Below are 17,972 nucleotides of genomic sequence, written 5' to 3' on the forward strand. Positions count from 1 at the left end.
AAGCATACGGCCCGCCTGATGGTAAGCAGCCTCCGTAGCCTATGTACATGCGCGTTGCCGACCCTAAACCCGCCCCCCCTCATTGAGCTCTGGCAACCTTACTCACCGGTCACCTTTTTTATTTTTTTCTTTCTTGGAGGTGTTCCATGATCGCAATATCAATGCCATAGACGGGCGCGAAGTCAGCTTTGAACACCAAAGCCCGGGCGCGAACGGTATCACCGGGCCGATATCGGGCCTTTTCGGTATGTAACACGACAACTCTGCCACTAGAGATGTACTTAGTTCAAGTGTACTTACACTGATGGCAGTCCATGGGGAGTGGTGCAAGATCGGTCTTGAGCACCAAAAGCCGAGCACGGACGGTGACGCCTGGCCAGGACCGGGCCTTTTCGGTATGTCGCACTACCACTGCCGCTCGAGGTATAGTGCAAGTTGACTTACACTGCCGTGAACTGGCGCGAGATCAACCTTGAGGTCTCTGGGAGCGAACGGTATCACCGGGCCGGTACTAGGCCCTTTTGGTCTGCAGTACGATAACTGCCGTTCGAGATGTAGTGTAGTGTAAGTGTACTTACACTGCCATGGACTGGTGCGAGATCAGCCTTGAGTACCAAGGCCCGGGCGCGGACGATGTCTCCGGGCCGGTACCGGGCCCTTTCGGTATGTAGCACGATGACTCTACCACTGGTGATTCGGAGGGTGAGGTGGCGCTCCCAAGTGCAGAGCTCGGGGTATCTGTATACATTATGAAAAAAGGATAATTGAAACAATTACGTTTTCGTGTTAGAATATGACTAAGGGGTCTAAAAACCCTTGCGTTTTTAAAGTTATCATCCCTCGCGCTATAAGCATTTTATCGCCCGTGGTACACGGTAAATTTTTCAAGGTAATGTTTTGTAATACTAAGTGTAAAACTATAATGAATGTTAGTTTTTTAAATAGTTTTTGATTTATTTAATACCGTTAAAATCATGTTAATAGGGTTGTTTCCATCTACAAATCTTAGGGCAGAATTGTATCTCAATAAATTCTTTTGTATTATAAGAACATGTTAAACTACTTTTAGGGGACCTGTAATGACCATATTTTTGTAAATATTGATTTTAAAATATCTTTTAGCACACGTCACGTAACCAAACTCGAAACGTCTGAAGATTCTGATGACGTCACAACTCTCGGATTGACACTGTTGACAGTTAGGCGATAAACAACTAATGACAAATGTCAGTTGACAGCTCGTATCTTCTACGTGTGTATGTAGTTATGTGTCAAACCGTAAACTGTGATGTCACACAATTTTCAAAGAGCGTTTTGGGCGCGAAAGCATCCGTCAAAATATATTTTGTTAATTTAACATATTTAAAGCCGTTTTTAGTATAAAAGTCGAATTTTAGGGCAACTTTTAGTTAATATAGAACGTAATACAAGCGTTTCAAAAAATTGGAAACAACCCTATTATGAGCTGCTAACTTCTGCTGGTAAGCGCGTCTACTCTTGGTTTAAACACTTTAAACATAATATATATCATAAAAGCTTGTCGTCTCTACTTGCTGGTACATACGCTGTCATTTTATTGGTGTGTTCCTATGAAGAAAGTTACAGAAAGAGTTTAAAAAAATAAGAGAATTGTAATTATAAATGCATATATTTGCCTATGACGCGGCCTCTAAAATTATAAATATTCGGTCCTGAAAAATTTGAAATATTCTTCACTAAGAAAGCTCTAATTCTGTCAAATCTTTAATACGTACGTACTACATATAATCACGCCTATTTCCCGGAGGGATAGGCAGAGACCATAGATTTCGATTTACTACAATCCTGACATACCTCTTTCGCTTCCTTCACTTCATAACATTCCTCATACACGTTCGCCGGTTTAGGGTGGTTTGGAACTTGGATCTGATCAGGGAAAGTCCGCCGAGGTCTACCCCTTCCAGTTCCTACTTTTCCCTTATACACTCTCTTCGTTAGCCTTATTTTACTCATTCTTTCTACCGTATCTTTAATACAGTAGAAGTATAACAAATCCTAGTTTCTGTGGTACATCAATTAAAAATAAAGAACGAAGGACGGCCGGCGGATTCCAGCCAAGTTTCCAAACGGGCTACAAGGAATTTGTAATGTGGCAAAAACAAGGTTCCGACTTGTTGTTAGTCCAGTGACCAATGTCAGGTCTCTAAACGTTATTTGTAACTCGTAAATAATATCAACTCTGTTTGCTAGGACACTAATAATTTAACACACCCTTCATTTTTTGTTCGAGAATTACTTCTCCAACAAACTTTATTTATTATGTTAAAAGGAAAGAATAGCTTTGCGATCCTAGCGAAATAACGGTACTTTTTAGGGTTCCGTAGCCAAATGGCAAAAAACGGAAGCCTTATAGATTCGTCATGTCCGTCTGCCTGTCCGATTATGTCACAGCCACTTTTTCTATGAAATTTCATTTCAGGAGAAAACGTTTTCCAGTGTAGTTAAATCTTAACAAATCACTTTGATTTTTCCACACTTTCACTGTACAGTTAGCTAGGTCAGGTATTACGATTTGTCATAACTATTAAATTTTAAAAAAAATAATAACCAACTATTCATTTTATGCCAATAATACCCTACATAATTTTATGCCAAGAATACCCTACATCATTTTATTCCAATAATACCCTACATCATTTTATGCCAATAATACCCTACATCATTTTATTCCAATAATACCCTACATCATTTTATGCCAATAATACCCTACATCATTTTATGCCAATAATACCCTACATCATTTTATGCCAATAATACCCTACATCATTTTATTCCAATAATACCCTACATCATTTTATGCCAATAATACCCTACATCATTTTATGCCAATAATACCCTACATCATTTTATTCCAATAATACCCTACATCATTTTATGCCAATAATACCCTACATCATTTTATTCCAATAATACCCTACATCATTTTATGCCAATAATACCCTACATCATTTTATTCCAATAATACCCTACATCATTTTATGCCAATAATACCCTACATCATTTTATGCCAATAATACCCTACATCATTTTATGCCAATAATACCCTACATCATTTTATTCCAATAATACCCTACATCATTTTATGCCAATAATACCCTACATCATTTTATGCCAATAATACCCTACATCATTTTATTCCAATAATATCCTACATCATTTTATGCCAATAATACCCTACATCATTTTATGCCAATAATACCCTACATCATTTTATTCCAATAATACCCTACATCATTTTATGCCAATAATACCCTACATCATTTTATTCCAATAATACCCTACATCATTTTATGCCAATAATACCCTACATCATTTTATGCCAATAATACCCTACATCATTTTATTCCAATAATACCCTACATCATTTTATGCCAATAATACCCTACATCATTTTATTCCAATAATACCCTACATCATTTTATGCCAATAATACCCTACATCATTTTATGCCAATAATACCCTACATCATTTTATGCCAATAATACCCTACATCATTTTATTCCAATAATACCCTACATCATTTTATGCCAATAATACCCTACATCATTTTATTCCAATAATACCCTACATCATTTTATGCCAATAATACCCTACATCATTTTATTCCAATAATACCCTACATCATTTTATGCCAATAATACCCTACATCATTTTATGCCAATAATACCCTACATCATTTTATGCCAATAATACCCTACATCATTTTATCCCAATAATACCCTACATCATTTTATGCCAATAATACCCTACATCATTTTATGCCAATAATACCCTACATCATTTTATTCCAATAATACCCTACATAATTTTATGCCAATAATACCCTACATCATTTTATGCCAATAATACCCTACATCATTTTATGCCAATAATACCCTACATCATTTTATGCCAATAATACCCTACATCATTTTATGCCAAATAATACCCTACATCGTTTTGGAAAAGAGCTGATACTCTTTAAATTGCTGGATCGATTTCAATGAAACATAGCTAGGAACCACCGCGAGAAAACTCGCTTTTGTGTAAAAAGTAAAAACGCGTCGAAATCGACCCATCCGCAGGAGATACGGAAGGTAGGATAGGATAGGAGGTAAGGAAATAAATCTCCATGTACCATAAAGTGTCATCAAAAAACCTTAAATAGGTGACGCTACAATACCTAGAATACTTGAATAAAAAAATTAAATTATAGACAGCGCACTTCACTCCGTCAATAGCGCCTAGGTTCTTAGCTACGCTAGCGCTACTCTGGAGAGATTTGGAACTATTATTTATAGCTGACAGCTGGACACTTTTGCAACAGTTCTACCATAAGAGATGTCACTCCTCTTAATTCCACACTCCATAGCTGGAGAGCTACGATGCTACATACAGACAGACAGATATTGGCGTCAAAAGTCGTCAAACATATAACACTGTCCTTTTGCGACGGGTTAAAAAATAAAAAGCAGTTCTGTTAACTGTTATGTCAGCAGATACTTAAATATATTTACAATTTCACAATTTGAGTTTGTTGTGATATTATAATTTTATATTGTGTTGTCTATTGTGTGTAGTGAGGAATTAACATAATTTTACCATTGAGCTGTGAAAGTGATATCAATTATTTTCGTGCTTAGTTTTGTCAAAGAGAATTTGAAATACAGATGGATTTATCAAAGAAAACTGTGTAGCCACAGTAAATTTACTGCCATCTTTCGACACACGATTAAAACTTTTAGAACGCCATTTGAGTTTGATTCTTATTCTTTCACTGATATGTGTTAAATTCGTTAAATATAAAAAAGTTTTATTCTATTCAAATTCTCTTTGGTTTTGTGGACATTTCACTATCTTAATATACTCGTATCATGAAGATATATTGAACATGGGTGTCCAACACAGGAGTTTCGCCAAAGTCTTTTTACCTTATATTGACAATGAATTCGGCTTTGGTGTTCGGTAGCAGAGGAACGGGTAGATCCAGGCAGCCTCCATCGCCTGAGGAGAGAAAAAATATATAAACAAGTCAAATTAAATAAATTATATACCCGATTTCATCTACAACGTATAGTAGAATATGTGGATGTCTAATATTCTGTGCGAAAAGAGAAGAGTCGTGGAATAGATGGAAACACGGTAATCCATCAAATGTGACCGCGGCCGGCAAAACGTCCCACTTTATCGCTTGCCATAAGACGCATGATGTAAGATGTAAGACGCATGGTATAAAGACGCCTTTACAGGTTATTCATATAAAGATACAAGCAAATCCCGTTATTATGGCAAGTGACAAGGGGGTGTTTTGCCGGTCGCGGTCAGAAATAGTGTAAGCTGTTCATCCCAAACAATTAGACATACATCTTTTTCTTTGTAATTGATTAGCACTAATTTTTAATTTTATTTTTTATTGTTAAAAATACAAGACATTAATTGTCGTATAATTTGTAGTTAACTGTAATGTAGCATGCAATTTGTTATTTTTAGCTGATAGTGAATTCTTTAGCGCCTATAGTCAATAAAAACTGGCAAACTAGGAAAAGTGCCATCCTGCGAGACAGGCATAGCCTAGTGCAGGTGTCACGGGCAATTTCTATAACTTGATACAACATTTAGCAGTGTTTAACTGGAATAAGTTTACTTAACCTTGTTTTAATTATAAGTTTCACTGTATTAATAAACTATTTTGATTTTTTTTGATTTTTTTTTTGATACATATGCTTGTAAAACATGACCCTCTTTCGGACGTCCGGTTACAGTACAGAATGTACCGCAAACATGCTCAACATTAGCCAGCTCAATATTAGGTGGAGCCGTAGCTGAAACCACAAGTTTTTTTTCAAATTAGAAATGTTACAACCTTTTGAGTAGTGGTAATTTTTTTCCTCCAAAAATTCAATCTGAGTACTTAACGATACATTGAATTATAATACAATATTAGATATCATAAGGAATCTAGCATTTCGGAAGAAAAACTTAATTCCACTACTTTTGAGGTTAGAAAAATTCCAATCTTACTAAGCGTGCAAAAATTTAATTTTTTGTACAAGCTTTTTTCGCTGACTGTATTTTTCTTTCCACAGGCAACTAATACTCGTTGAGACATAGGTTGCGTTGTATTATCACAGAGTTCCTATGGCCACCTCTTGTCTCCATCGATTGTACCATAATATTGCATTGTCACTTGACTTCCAAATGTATGCATGAGGGTCCAAGATTTGATCCAAAGATTTGGATGCTGTGCACGTGCGACGATCTTACCTGGTGGCTGGGGGCGTAGTCAAGATGAAAAATATTGATAGAAAACGCCAATCCAAACTGAAATAATGCATGGAAATAGTCACAAGATTTAAGTAGCCATCTGTTAACTCTTGTTGTTGATTTATGCTTGTTATATTGGTGATGCCCCCAGAAGAGCCGGTGGGTCCAGAATTTCAGCTATCAAGGTTCACAAGGGCGGAATCACGACATACAAGCGTGGCGCGTGGGCGATCTTGCGGCTCTTCCTAGCTACAGTCATTTGACCTATACCTTTAAGGCCTTCTTCTTCTCCGTCGAATTACTGTTGGTAGAGCAGTCGTGGTCACGTTGAACGACGAACGTTTCTACGCCAGTTTTCTCTGGCAGATGCTTCCTACTTTCAAGTTATTATGACACAATCGGCACACAAGTGCGTTTGCCATCAGCAGTACCAGCTTACCTGGAGAGAAAGACTTTAGTCTCTTGACCCTCAGCCTTCAAAGTCAAGGGCACATGAGCTGGGCTCTCAGAGTGGAACCATGATACACAGGCTCGGTTGCTGCTGCCAGCGGTGAGGGCGCCTGGTACAAGGACCCGGTGGTTCTCTATTTTTTTTATATACTCCGTCGGTGGCAAACAAGCATACGGGCCGCCTGATGGTAAGCAGTATCCGTAGCCTATGTACGCCTGCAACTCAAGAGGAGTTACATGTGCGTTGCCGACCCTAACCCCCTGCCACCCTCGTTGAGCTCTGGCAACCTTACTCACCGGCAGGAACACAACACTATGAGTTATTTGGCTGCGGTTTTCTGTAAGGTGGAGGTACTTCCCCAGTTGGGCTCTGCTCTAGATCTGGAATGACATCCGCTGTGCTGTGCCCTACCACACACAGCGAGATGACATTCACAATGCCCATACCTCTCTTGTGGACGTAGTATAAGGACGTACCCGGGTCCAAAAACCAACCAACCAACTACTTCTGTATTGTACAGAAGTAGTTGGAAGCTGCGTCTAAAGTTTCAAGGTTAAGGTTACAGATTTAGACCTTTAAAAATTTTAGTTCTTACCTGGAGGCAAATCTCTTGTAGCTTTAGTCTCTTGACCCTCAGCCTTCAAAGTCAAGGTCACATGAGCTGGACCCTCAGAGTGGAACCGCGATACGCAGGCTCGATTGCTGCTGCCGGCGGTGAGGGCGCCTGGTACGAGAACTAGGTGGTTTTGGTCTGTGCAGGGATAGCTGGAAGTAAGGAAAAAGCTTATTTAATCGATTTAAAGAAAGATAATTAGGAGGATTACTTAAAAGGTAAGGAGGAGGAGGGAGGTGGACGTTCTTAATTTGAGGAGATCTTTATTGTTAGACTTTTATGTATGACTAGCTTCTGCTCGCGACTTCCCCGCATAGTAGTTAAAGTAACATACCCTTCCCTCTTCGGTTTTTGCGTAAAAGAGAAACAGGCATCTAAATATCTAAACATACAAACTTTGATATTTAGGGCCTGTTTCTCAATGTCCGAGTAAAGTATTGGATAGCTAATTAATAAATAAATTAACTGCCAGATAAAACTTCCTGCAAAACATAGCACTTTATCTACCTGTTAAGCTTATTTGAAGATTGAGAGACGCCAACGATGACTTTATTGATCAGACAATTGGCAAGTAGCTTATTCAGGACTTTCTTGGACATTGTGAAACAGGTTGGATCGATTTCGAAATTTCAACTTATATTTTAAAGGTATTTGAAATTGGTCCCATTGTCTTCAAGAAAATATACGTGCTCCACAAACTTAATAATGCTGGCGCTCAAATACTAAACTGAACGTATATCATAATAAATTGAATTATATGTTAAACAGTTGCGCCGTCGTTGGTCGCATGAGTATGTTGGTAACACGTTGGTAATGAAGATTCTCAGGAGTCGTGTTTTGCTATTGTATGGAACAATTATGTTTGGATTACGGTCCGTTAGCACAGTACACAGACGTAAGGTAGTAGGTAGTTTTAGGTCGGTAGGTGGTAGATATATACATATCATAGAACAGGTAAAAAACTTAGCAAAACCTCCTTTTGTGGCAGTAAAGTGATACGATCCGTTAGCACAGTACACAGACGTAAGGTAGTTGGTAGTTTTAGGTCGGTAGGTCGTAGATATATATATCATAGAACAGGTAAAAAACTTAGCAAAAACTCCTTTCTTTTGTTCCGGTAAAGTGTTTTATAGACGTTCCGGATATTTGTAATTTGTAACTTATTGTAAGGTTTGCATACTTATTGCTTACTTTTTAAAAAGTTTAATTGATACTCTTAAAATTACTTTATTAATATTGAGTTTTTTTTTAGAGAAATCGTGAAGCGTCTGGTTGACGTAACTGGTGACCGAAGAGCTGGCGGCTTCCTCGCACAACGTATGAGTATTGCGATACAACGAGGAAATGCCGCCAGCATCCTTGGTACAATGCCTCAAGGGCCTATTTTAGATTTAAGCTAGTTATAGTAAGACCACTGTATATATCCATTATGTATAATGTTATTGTTAATAAAAAATAAAAAGTTAATATGTGTGTGGTGGTTAAAAATAGCAGGTTCAAATCTCGGTTGTGCTATGTAGAGCAGAAAAAATGGTTCTTGAAAAAAAAAACTAAAATAAGCTAAAAATTCGGTCAATATCCTTATCATACATAAACAAGAACTTAATGGAGATTAAATAGAATAAGTTATCCATACCTAGTCATTTTTAGGGTTCCGTAGCCAAAGGGTAAAACGGAACCCTATTACTAACACTTCACTGTCCGTCTGTCTGTCTGTCACCAGGCTGTATCTCATGAACCGTGATAGTTAGTTGAAATTTTCACAGATGATGTATTTCTGTTGCCGCTGTAACAAGTACTAAAAAGTACGGAACCCTCAGTGGGCGAGTCCGACTCGCACTTGTCCTGTTTTTAATCATTTACATATATTACTTAAGATAACCTTACCTTATGTAATTTAAATTTAATTGTACAGTCAGCGTCAAATACTTTGTAGCAGTCAAAGTGGCCAAATAGTTCGGTACACCATACTAAATATAGGGTGTACCGAACTATTTGGCTACTTTGGTTGCTACAAAGTATTTTGACGCTGACTGTACTTGCAATACAATTATTGTTTGATTGATTCGGTTAGCATTTTCTATAAATATCATCGATTTTCTATGAGTATCAACGAACCTGCCCGTGCATACATATACATGGATGAATGAATACAGATTCACTCAAGTTACTGATAACTTTATTGTTACTAACTGATAACTTTGTTTTCCGCTTACTGCTCCTAGACTAGCTACGTATTATTATTAAGGTAGGGCACTCAAGGTCTATTAACACATTACTTATGTTTACATTATTTTTTGAACAAGACTGTTTGTTACCTAAATAAAAAAAAATAAAAAAATTATTGCCACTTGGCTAAGCCTGTAAGGCTAAGATGGTTGGCTCTTTATCATTCGTCACCATGCCTGTCACGTTCTAACAGGTATGTAAGTGCGAAAGTGAAGGGGATAGTGACAAGCGTAAAAATGGAACCATGCTGCTGCTGGTCATTTGTTCAAACAGTAGTTATCTTACTGCGCCGAATCTGTGTATGGTGCTAGCAGCAAAAACTGTTGCGTTGGCGCATAATCTGTAGTGATTGCTTCCTTGTATGTACCAATTTGAGCGCACAATCAAGAATTGGGTACTTGACATATATTGAATAATATTGACGACCTGTCTGGCCTAGTGGGTAGTGACCCAGCCTATGAAGCCGATGGTCCCTATTATAAATATACTTAAATACATAGAAAACACCCATGACTCAGGAACAAATATCCATGCTCATCACACGAATAAATGCCCTTACTAAGATTCGAACCCAGGACCATCAGCTTCACTAATAAATTCTATTAGGACAAACCGGTCCACGAACCGGTATTATAACTATAGGGTACTAAATAATAGTACATTACGATACAAGTGCGAAAAATAGGAAATTTGAAGCGAGTGGCGAATTATCTATTCGTACATGTATGGTACAACGTTTTAGGCCGCCGCCCGCGGCGTCTGCGGGCCGCTGTCGGCCGCGGGCGGCGGGTGAAAACGACCCCGGCCACAGTACATATGGCCCTTTAAATGTTCGACACAGTAACGTAATATGCTAATTTGCACACTAGTGCGGTATATGTACTGTAAATATTATTATGGTTTATAAAATTGAGGTATCTAGATCGAATGTAGAATAAATGATTGAACAGCATCAAAATGTCATCCGGAAGTCACGACAAAGTCATGAGGAAATCAGTTTTAATGTAGGTCATCTCATCTATATGAATCATTACGATTTACTGTTATGTTTGTATGTTTTATTGAGTTTGATATGAAAAACCTGATTATTATTTTGACTGTAGACCTACCTAAGTAATTTTATAATTTAGGCAAAGCAGAGAGATTGTGGGCGGTGCTACTTTAACAACAACAACCAAATATAATACAATAACATACCATACATACATAATACATACATACATAAATATATATACTTATATTTCTTATAATATATACATAAATAACGACAAAACATATAGAGCTTACCCATACATTATTATTTACATAATTATCGTATTGGATTGTCAAACTTATCGTGCCGATGAAAAAAATATCGTACGCCTATCATAAAAGCCCTACTACCTACTAAAATTTCTTGCAAAGTAAGCCTACATGTCCAATGTATAATAAAAAAACGCAATTTTCGCTTAATTGCGCAAAAATCAGTTTCATATTTGTGTATTTTTGTGATACATCCAAACGATTTACAGGAAATTTCGACATTTTTGACGTAAACCAAGGAGCCGAACACCCAAAACGTGCTAATAGGGTTGTTTCCATCTACAAATCTTAAGGCAGAATTGTATCCCAATAAATTCTTTTGGATTATAAGAACATGTTAAACTACTTTTAGGGGACCTGTAATGACCATATTTTTGTAAATATTGAATTTAAATAACTTTTGGTACACGTCACGTGACCAAAGTCGAAACGTCATTGAAGATCCTGATGACGTCACAATTCTCGGATTGACACTGTTGACAGTTAGGCGATAAACAACACATGACAAATGTCAGTTGACAGTTCGTATCTTCTACGTGTGTATGTAGTTATGTGTCAAACCGTAAACTGTGACGTCACACAATTTTCAAAAAGCGTTTTGGGCGCGAAAGCATCTGTCAAAATATATTTTGTTACTTTAACATATTTAAAGCCGTTTTTAGTATAAAAGTTGAATTTTAGGGCAACTTTTAGTTAATATAGAACGTAATACAAGCGTTTCAAAAAATTGGAAACAACCCTATTGTAGCCTGTTTCTAAAGGAAAGTGTCATAATTTGCTTCAAAAACTAGACCTTTTGGGTGGCATCGTCCAAGGGCTGAAATTAGCGTACGATAATGCTCTTTGGAACGTCGTACCGGAGCCCAAATTATCGTACGTGTAAAATAATTATCGTACGCCTGGCAACACCGATAACGATATTAATGATTGTATTGTATTCGCCTCAGAAGAAAGATTGACTGTAATTGTCAATAATAATTATTGTAATATTATTCAAATTTAATTGACTTCCAGTGTTAAGTAATTGATACTAACTGCCTATATATTATAATTAATAAAATGATAAAAAATAAAAAGCCTTTTATTTCATGCAAAGAACAATTACATATTATAATTATTACCAAGAAAGTCATTCATTCGTTCAGGCCAACGAACTTGAATGAATGGGAGTGCAGTTTCCAGTTCATGAATGAGTTGGTTATCCTTGGTATCCAACATCTGGTCATGATCAAGTTATTATTTTCTTTGATTTGCAGCGCATATTTTTTTAGTAGGTAATGCCAATGAGAATTGATTGTAATAGAGAGGTAAAGTCTAAGAACTAAGAAGAAAACATGCTACTAAGGCCCACTTGCATGCACCATCCCACTAACCCGGAGTTAAGCGGTTAAACTGTTAACCATGGTTACTTCAGGTTTAACCCCGGGTTCCCCCCGAGGGTTGCCCACCTTGTCGTGGTGGAGGGGCTTAGTAGCCGTGGCTTGGTCTCCCACGGTGAAGCGAAGAGGCAACCAGGGCCGGCCTGTTTGAGGTGCTGGCTGGCCCGAGGAGGACGCTCCAAGTGGGCTTAATAAGCCCGCTTGTGACGCGTTGGAGGTGGACCGTCGAGGAAGAGGAGTGTCGGTATTGCGGTTAGCCGTTCTCCCTATCCTCGACGGCCGAGGTGGGATCGCAGGGGAAGAGGCGTGATGGTATCACGATGCGCCACTCTCCCTATCCCCTGCGACCTTGGCGGGGCCGTTCCGCTGTAGCGGCGTTGGTGGGGCTGCAGAGGAAGAGGAGTGTCGGTGTTACGGTGTGCCGTTCTCCCTGTCCTCTGCAGCCGAGTTGTGGTTTGCGGCAGAACCATGGATCTCATCTGCCGCCGGGCGCTGGGGAGTTTTCTGGCGCCCGTGGCCTCCTTGTGGCGGGCTCGGGGGGGTCCGCTACACTGCAGGACGGAGGCCGAGGAGGAAGGCGCGTCGAACCATCTGGCGCGCCTCGCGTGAAGGGCCTTCGGGCATCCGCGAAGGAGCCGCTCGCGGGCGGCTGCCGCCGGTGGGGTCGCGGATGAGTACGCAAGTGTTCCCGTAACCCCACCAATAAGGCGGCGAGGTGGCATATGGGGGGTTTTTAGTGGGTATACCGTGGGCCTCATTAGCCTAGACGGGAGTCCCACATAACCACTCGGGTCACCCCCCGCACCCGGGTGGTATGCGGAATGCATTTTGCCCCTGAAAAAAAAAAAAAAAAAAAAAAAAAAAAAAAGGTTTAACCCCGGGTTAGTGGAATGGTGCAGGTGGGCCTAAGGCAAATAAGTAAATAAGTTCAAAATAATAAGGTAAATAAGTTTTGACATCCAAAACAGATGGCGCTGTACTGCGCCTTATGTTTTGTGGTCACTGAATTGTCAAACGTCAACTTTTGACAGCCAGAGTTAACGCAAAATGTATGGAGGTGTACAGCGCCAGCTCGTTTACGTGTCAAATTCGAAGCACGAAATTAGATTAGATTAGATTTTTCACATCTTACATTGATTGATCAATGTATATTTGTTATTTGCCGCATACGCAAATAAAAATCCACGTATTAATAAATTTTAAGCGAGTTATGAGAAATTATATTTTAAATAAGATTTGAACTTAATATTATTAAGTGTTAAACTGGTTTAAAACCTAAGTTTGACTATGCCTCGCATATAGGGCTGCCATGCGTCCGGGATTTCCCGGATTTGTCCTAGTTTGGAGGTCGTCCAGGGGGGGGGGGGGGGGTGTCAACGAACAAAGAGGGGTGTTCATGTAAGGAAGCACATTAAAACTACATGTTTAGTAAGAAAAGCCGTGTATGAGACTGAGCACTGTAACGGTTCCTCTACATGATGGCCCAGCGTAGGCCAGTCTTAGGGACGCAGCTATGAGGTGGAATGAGATAGAAATATCACTTACACCCTCTAACGCATAAATGCGTCCCTTGGACTTTCCTGCGCTGGGTCATCGTGTAGAGGAGCCATAAGCTTGGTAATGCCAATGCTTACTCAGAATAAAGACGATTGAAATATAACGACTGTCTTCAGGCGAAGTTGCATTACATTGCATTGTGTAAAATATTAGGATCTACAGGCATATTATGGACAGATAGATAGAATACTCTTTATTGGCACACCTCAGTAAAAATATACAAGAAAAATAAACCATTGATTAAATTTAGAGGCAGACAACAGGCGGTCTTATCGCTAAAAAGCGATCTCTTCCATACAACCTTTGGGTAGCGGAAATAGAGAAGTTAATCGAAAAAATGATAATGATGATGAATGATGATGTGGATGTCTTTATCCACGGGATAAAACCTTCACTTTATTGGGATAAAACGGCCATCATATTCGTACTGAAATTATTATACTTATTTTTCATCACACTTGCTCGAAAAAGATACTAATTTATGCAGGTATACTGAAAGGCAAAGGCATGTATTCTTCCCGCGGGAGTTATGGATAGTGAAAAAATTGTGTCTTTAATTCATACGAACCAAGTAGGTATAAATGAGTTTTACTTTTAAAGTACTGACATATATAATTTATTTTTATTGTTTATCAAAAAACACAATTGTCAATCGTGACTGAATGCCGGATAGGTCTGTGCCTTCGATATCTGATGTCTTGGGAGGTCGAATGTCTGAAATATGACCATATTTAAGAATTGTTTCGCTTAAAATTTTCGTGCAAGTGTGATGAAAAACATTATGTGTAACTCCAGGGGTAAGAATATTGCAAACTCAAGTCTTTATTGCATTCCAGCCTGCGACTGTCGTGTATCTAAAGACCTCGTTTGCAAAATTTCTCTTACCCCCCCTCGTTACACAATGTACTATACCTAATCAATATCGTTTTCCTAATTCAGCATGGGCCCGCTTTTGGTAATCTTATTTCCAGAATTGTTATTACGAGGAAGACTAACTCTGCATCTGTCCTGCCAACTCCAAGGATAAATTAAGAGTAGAGTTTATTAAGAGTACTTCGGCGTTCCTGGGGCCTCGCGCTATAGCACGGAGGCGGCAACAGAGGGGTTTTAGTGGGTAAACCATGAGTCTCATCAGCCTATATGGGAGGCCTGCCCCCGCGCGTGGGTGGTATGCGGAATGCATTTCCCCTCTTAAAAAAAAGGGTTAATCTGGATTAGTTCGATTTCGTCAAGAAGTTTTTCTTCATCGAATGGTATTACCAAATGGTAAATATCAAATGCTTTACAAAGTTCCAAAAAACTTATTGGTACAAGTTGGGTATGAATCCATGACGTCCGGATTGAAGGAGTTCAATAGAAATGGCAAATAATGTGAACAAATATGGCATATTTATTAGTTTGTTTACATTTGGTAAATAAACTTTTTTTTTTTATTATATGCCATTTCTATTGACACCTCTGGAGTTGCAGGCGTCCATAGGCTAGGGTGACGGTTTACCATCAGGCGGGCTGTATGCCTGTTTGCCACCGTCGTGATATATTTTTTTTAACAAACAATTACATGGTAAAATTGATAGTCTTAATTATCAACGTATCTTTACAGAATTCTCTTAATCGTTAGTAATCATAATTAAATGGCATAAAAATTTATGCTCTAGCTAAACGGGACTTAATCAGCGAATAAAAGTTTAACATCAACCGAGATCGTAAAGAAGTAATTATCCATCATCCCGTCCCACGTAATTAAAAGCTTGGGGAACGCAAGAAGCTATTTGGATTTTGTTAGAGCCGCACCTTAATTTTAACCGGACATATTTTAAATATGATGAATGTACATACACACATACATATAATCAAGCCTATTTCCCGAAGGGGTAGGCAGGGACAACGGATTTCCACTTGCTATGATGAATGTGTGTATTATATGTGATTGTATGCGTTTACTACAAACCTTGCTTATGAATTTTATTTAAATTTTGATTCAGGCAATGCCCGTATTACAAATCACAAGTCATATCTTACTGTGGGACTTAGTCAATTTGTGTAATAATGTCCTATAATATTTATTTAATTAAATAACATTTTCTGAAGCAATGCAGTCGGTAGCAATGCATTGCATGCAAGAGCAACTAAATTTACAAATGCAGTTTCTTTCTTTGTATTTTTTTTAGTTGTACTGTATTGTAAATCTACAATAATACAGACGACGAAGATATGCTGTTTGTTGGTCAGTACGTGTCATTGTTGAAAACAACAATATCATATCATTTTTGGCTATCTCTGTTCGCGTCCGTATTTCCGTAGAGTACTTTCATATAAAATATGTTTACCAAATATCACGCGAGATGGCGGTGTGCCGGGAGCGGCGATTTCTACATCGCGCTATTGAAATGTTTATAGGTATTGTATATAAAGGTTTGGGATTATTTAAACAAGTAATGTCTTTATGATTAATTATTTATTTTCGTAGTCAATCCTTCATTAGTGAAGAGCGCCCTTTTTGAACGATTTTGAACGGACGAGAAAATTGATTTCGTCTAACTTTCATTTACACTACTTCAAATTTATAATAACAAAAATTAGTATATTAAAGTTGAAGTACCAGGATATGTGTAATACAAAAAATAATGTGTAATTATTAGCAGTCCTAACTTTACAAAATTTACAAATAAGAGCTTTAAATCCAGTGCTTTACGCGCGTTTAGGTAATGTCCATCAGAAAAAAATTACTAATCAAGAACCCTGTTTTCAAAAAATTGATGTATTAAAATGAAAGATAACAAGACGTGCTAATAGAAACCGGTACTTGATATTTCTAATAGTTAACAAAGGGTGTACAATTTCATCGACTAAATCTATCAATTTCACATTTTTGCGACTAAAATAGATAACGGCCTCTTAATCCATGAAATTGTGAATTTCTAGTATATAAAAACTAAGTTATTTAAATTAAGTCGATTAAGTACCTGTACCAAAATTTGAATTTGTTTCATTGGTAAAATTCTTGAACAATTGTTTAAATGTTTAATTTGTCGCGTATAACTAAATAAATAACAATGATATTACCTTGTATAATTGTGTGCCACTTCGCTAACTTGAATTAAACTTGATTGCACAGGCACAAACACTAACATAAATAAAACACACCACATTGTCACACTACAACGATACACACACATTTTACACATTAGCAATAAATGTACGAACAAGCACTAAAAAAACTCTGCAATCCTCATTATGCCAAAATTCACAAAATACACGTAAATATTAAACAAAGCAAATAACAAAAGAACATCACCCAATAAAAAACTCTCATTCTAATCTGTTTAAATAATAAGAGTTAAAAATAACTTTTCAAAATAACGTTCCAATATCAAACAGTCGTTTGTTTACATCGACGTTCGATTTTTGAAATTCGGAAGCGGAACCGGCGCGCTCCGGATGCGCGCGCGTCTCGGACTAGCGTGCTGACCGTACGCGCAAAGGTCGCGAGCACGTCAGGTGTCGTCAACGTTTTTTGCTGACGATCTTTAATGCGAAAAAAAGAGGCGTTCTTTTGCTGATGACAGGTGCCGATAAGGTTATTTCGTGTTATAAAATAAGTAGACAAATAACAAGAATTACCCTTTACATTAAAATAATAATATTGGTTTCCCTATGCACGATACCCCACATTTGTTTTCACCCCACGTGATCGCCGCCATCCATGAGGCCAGCTAAATGGGAATGGTTTATATGCAAATATCACACGTAGACACATGTACCCAGTGTTGGCCGAACGTTAATTGCAATTATAAATTGAACCGTAAACGGTTACAGTTACGGTTTAATTATAATGGTTAATGGCAAATAATGGTTAATTGCATTAACGTTTTGGCCAACACTGCATGTACCTACATGTTTTATGAATAATATAGTTACTGCTTGATGAGAAAAGAAAAACAATAATATATTACGCCAACAAAATGACCAGGCCATAATTTAACAGTCCAATTTATAACTTAATCGTATTAAGTCTTACATAGATTACATTATACGCTCCTAAAGGTATATTTTAGAACTTACATTCGGATTTCAAAACGTTGTAATTTTGTTATTATTCGTACGTGCATTTTGCTGGCGCCAATACATGTACGAAAGAAGTTAAACGCACGCGCGA

The 17,972-nt window shown here is 38.0% G+C and overlaps 1 protein-coding gene across 1 annotated transcript in view; it reads right to left on the reverse strand.

The window, feature by feature from the left end:
* The window catches only part of LOC133527674 (alpha-2-macroglobulin-P-like), a 49,771-nt gene extending 32,491 nt beyond the window's left edge, over window positions 1–17,280 (reverse strand). The window contains exons 1-4 of the mRNA XM_061864788.1: window positions 16,880–17,280; window positions 7,329–7,498; window positions 4,950–5,022; window positions 579–738 (exon numbers count right to left, since the gene is read on the reverse strand). Coding sequence (XP_061720772.1) covers window positions 579–738; window positions 4,950–5,022; window positions 7,329–7,498; window positions 16,880–17,001 — 525 coding nt within the window. The 5' untranslated portion in view covers window positions 17,002–17,280. The remainder of the gene's footprint in view (window positions 1–578; window positions 739–4,949; window positions 5,023–7,328; window positions 7,499–16,879) is intronic.
* Window positions 17,281–17,972: the final 692 nt, after the last annotated feature.

The sequence above is a fragment of the Cydia pomonella genome, chromosome 18 (genome assembly GCF_033807575.1).
Source record: "Cydia pomonella isolate Wapato2018A chromosome 18, ilCydPomo1, whole genome shotgun sequence".
In the NCBI taxonomy this organism is placed as follows: Eukaryota; Metazoa; Arthropoda; class Insecta; order Lepidoptera; family Tortricidae; genus Cydia; species Cydia pomonella.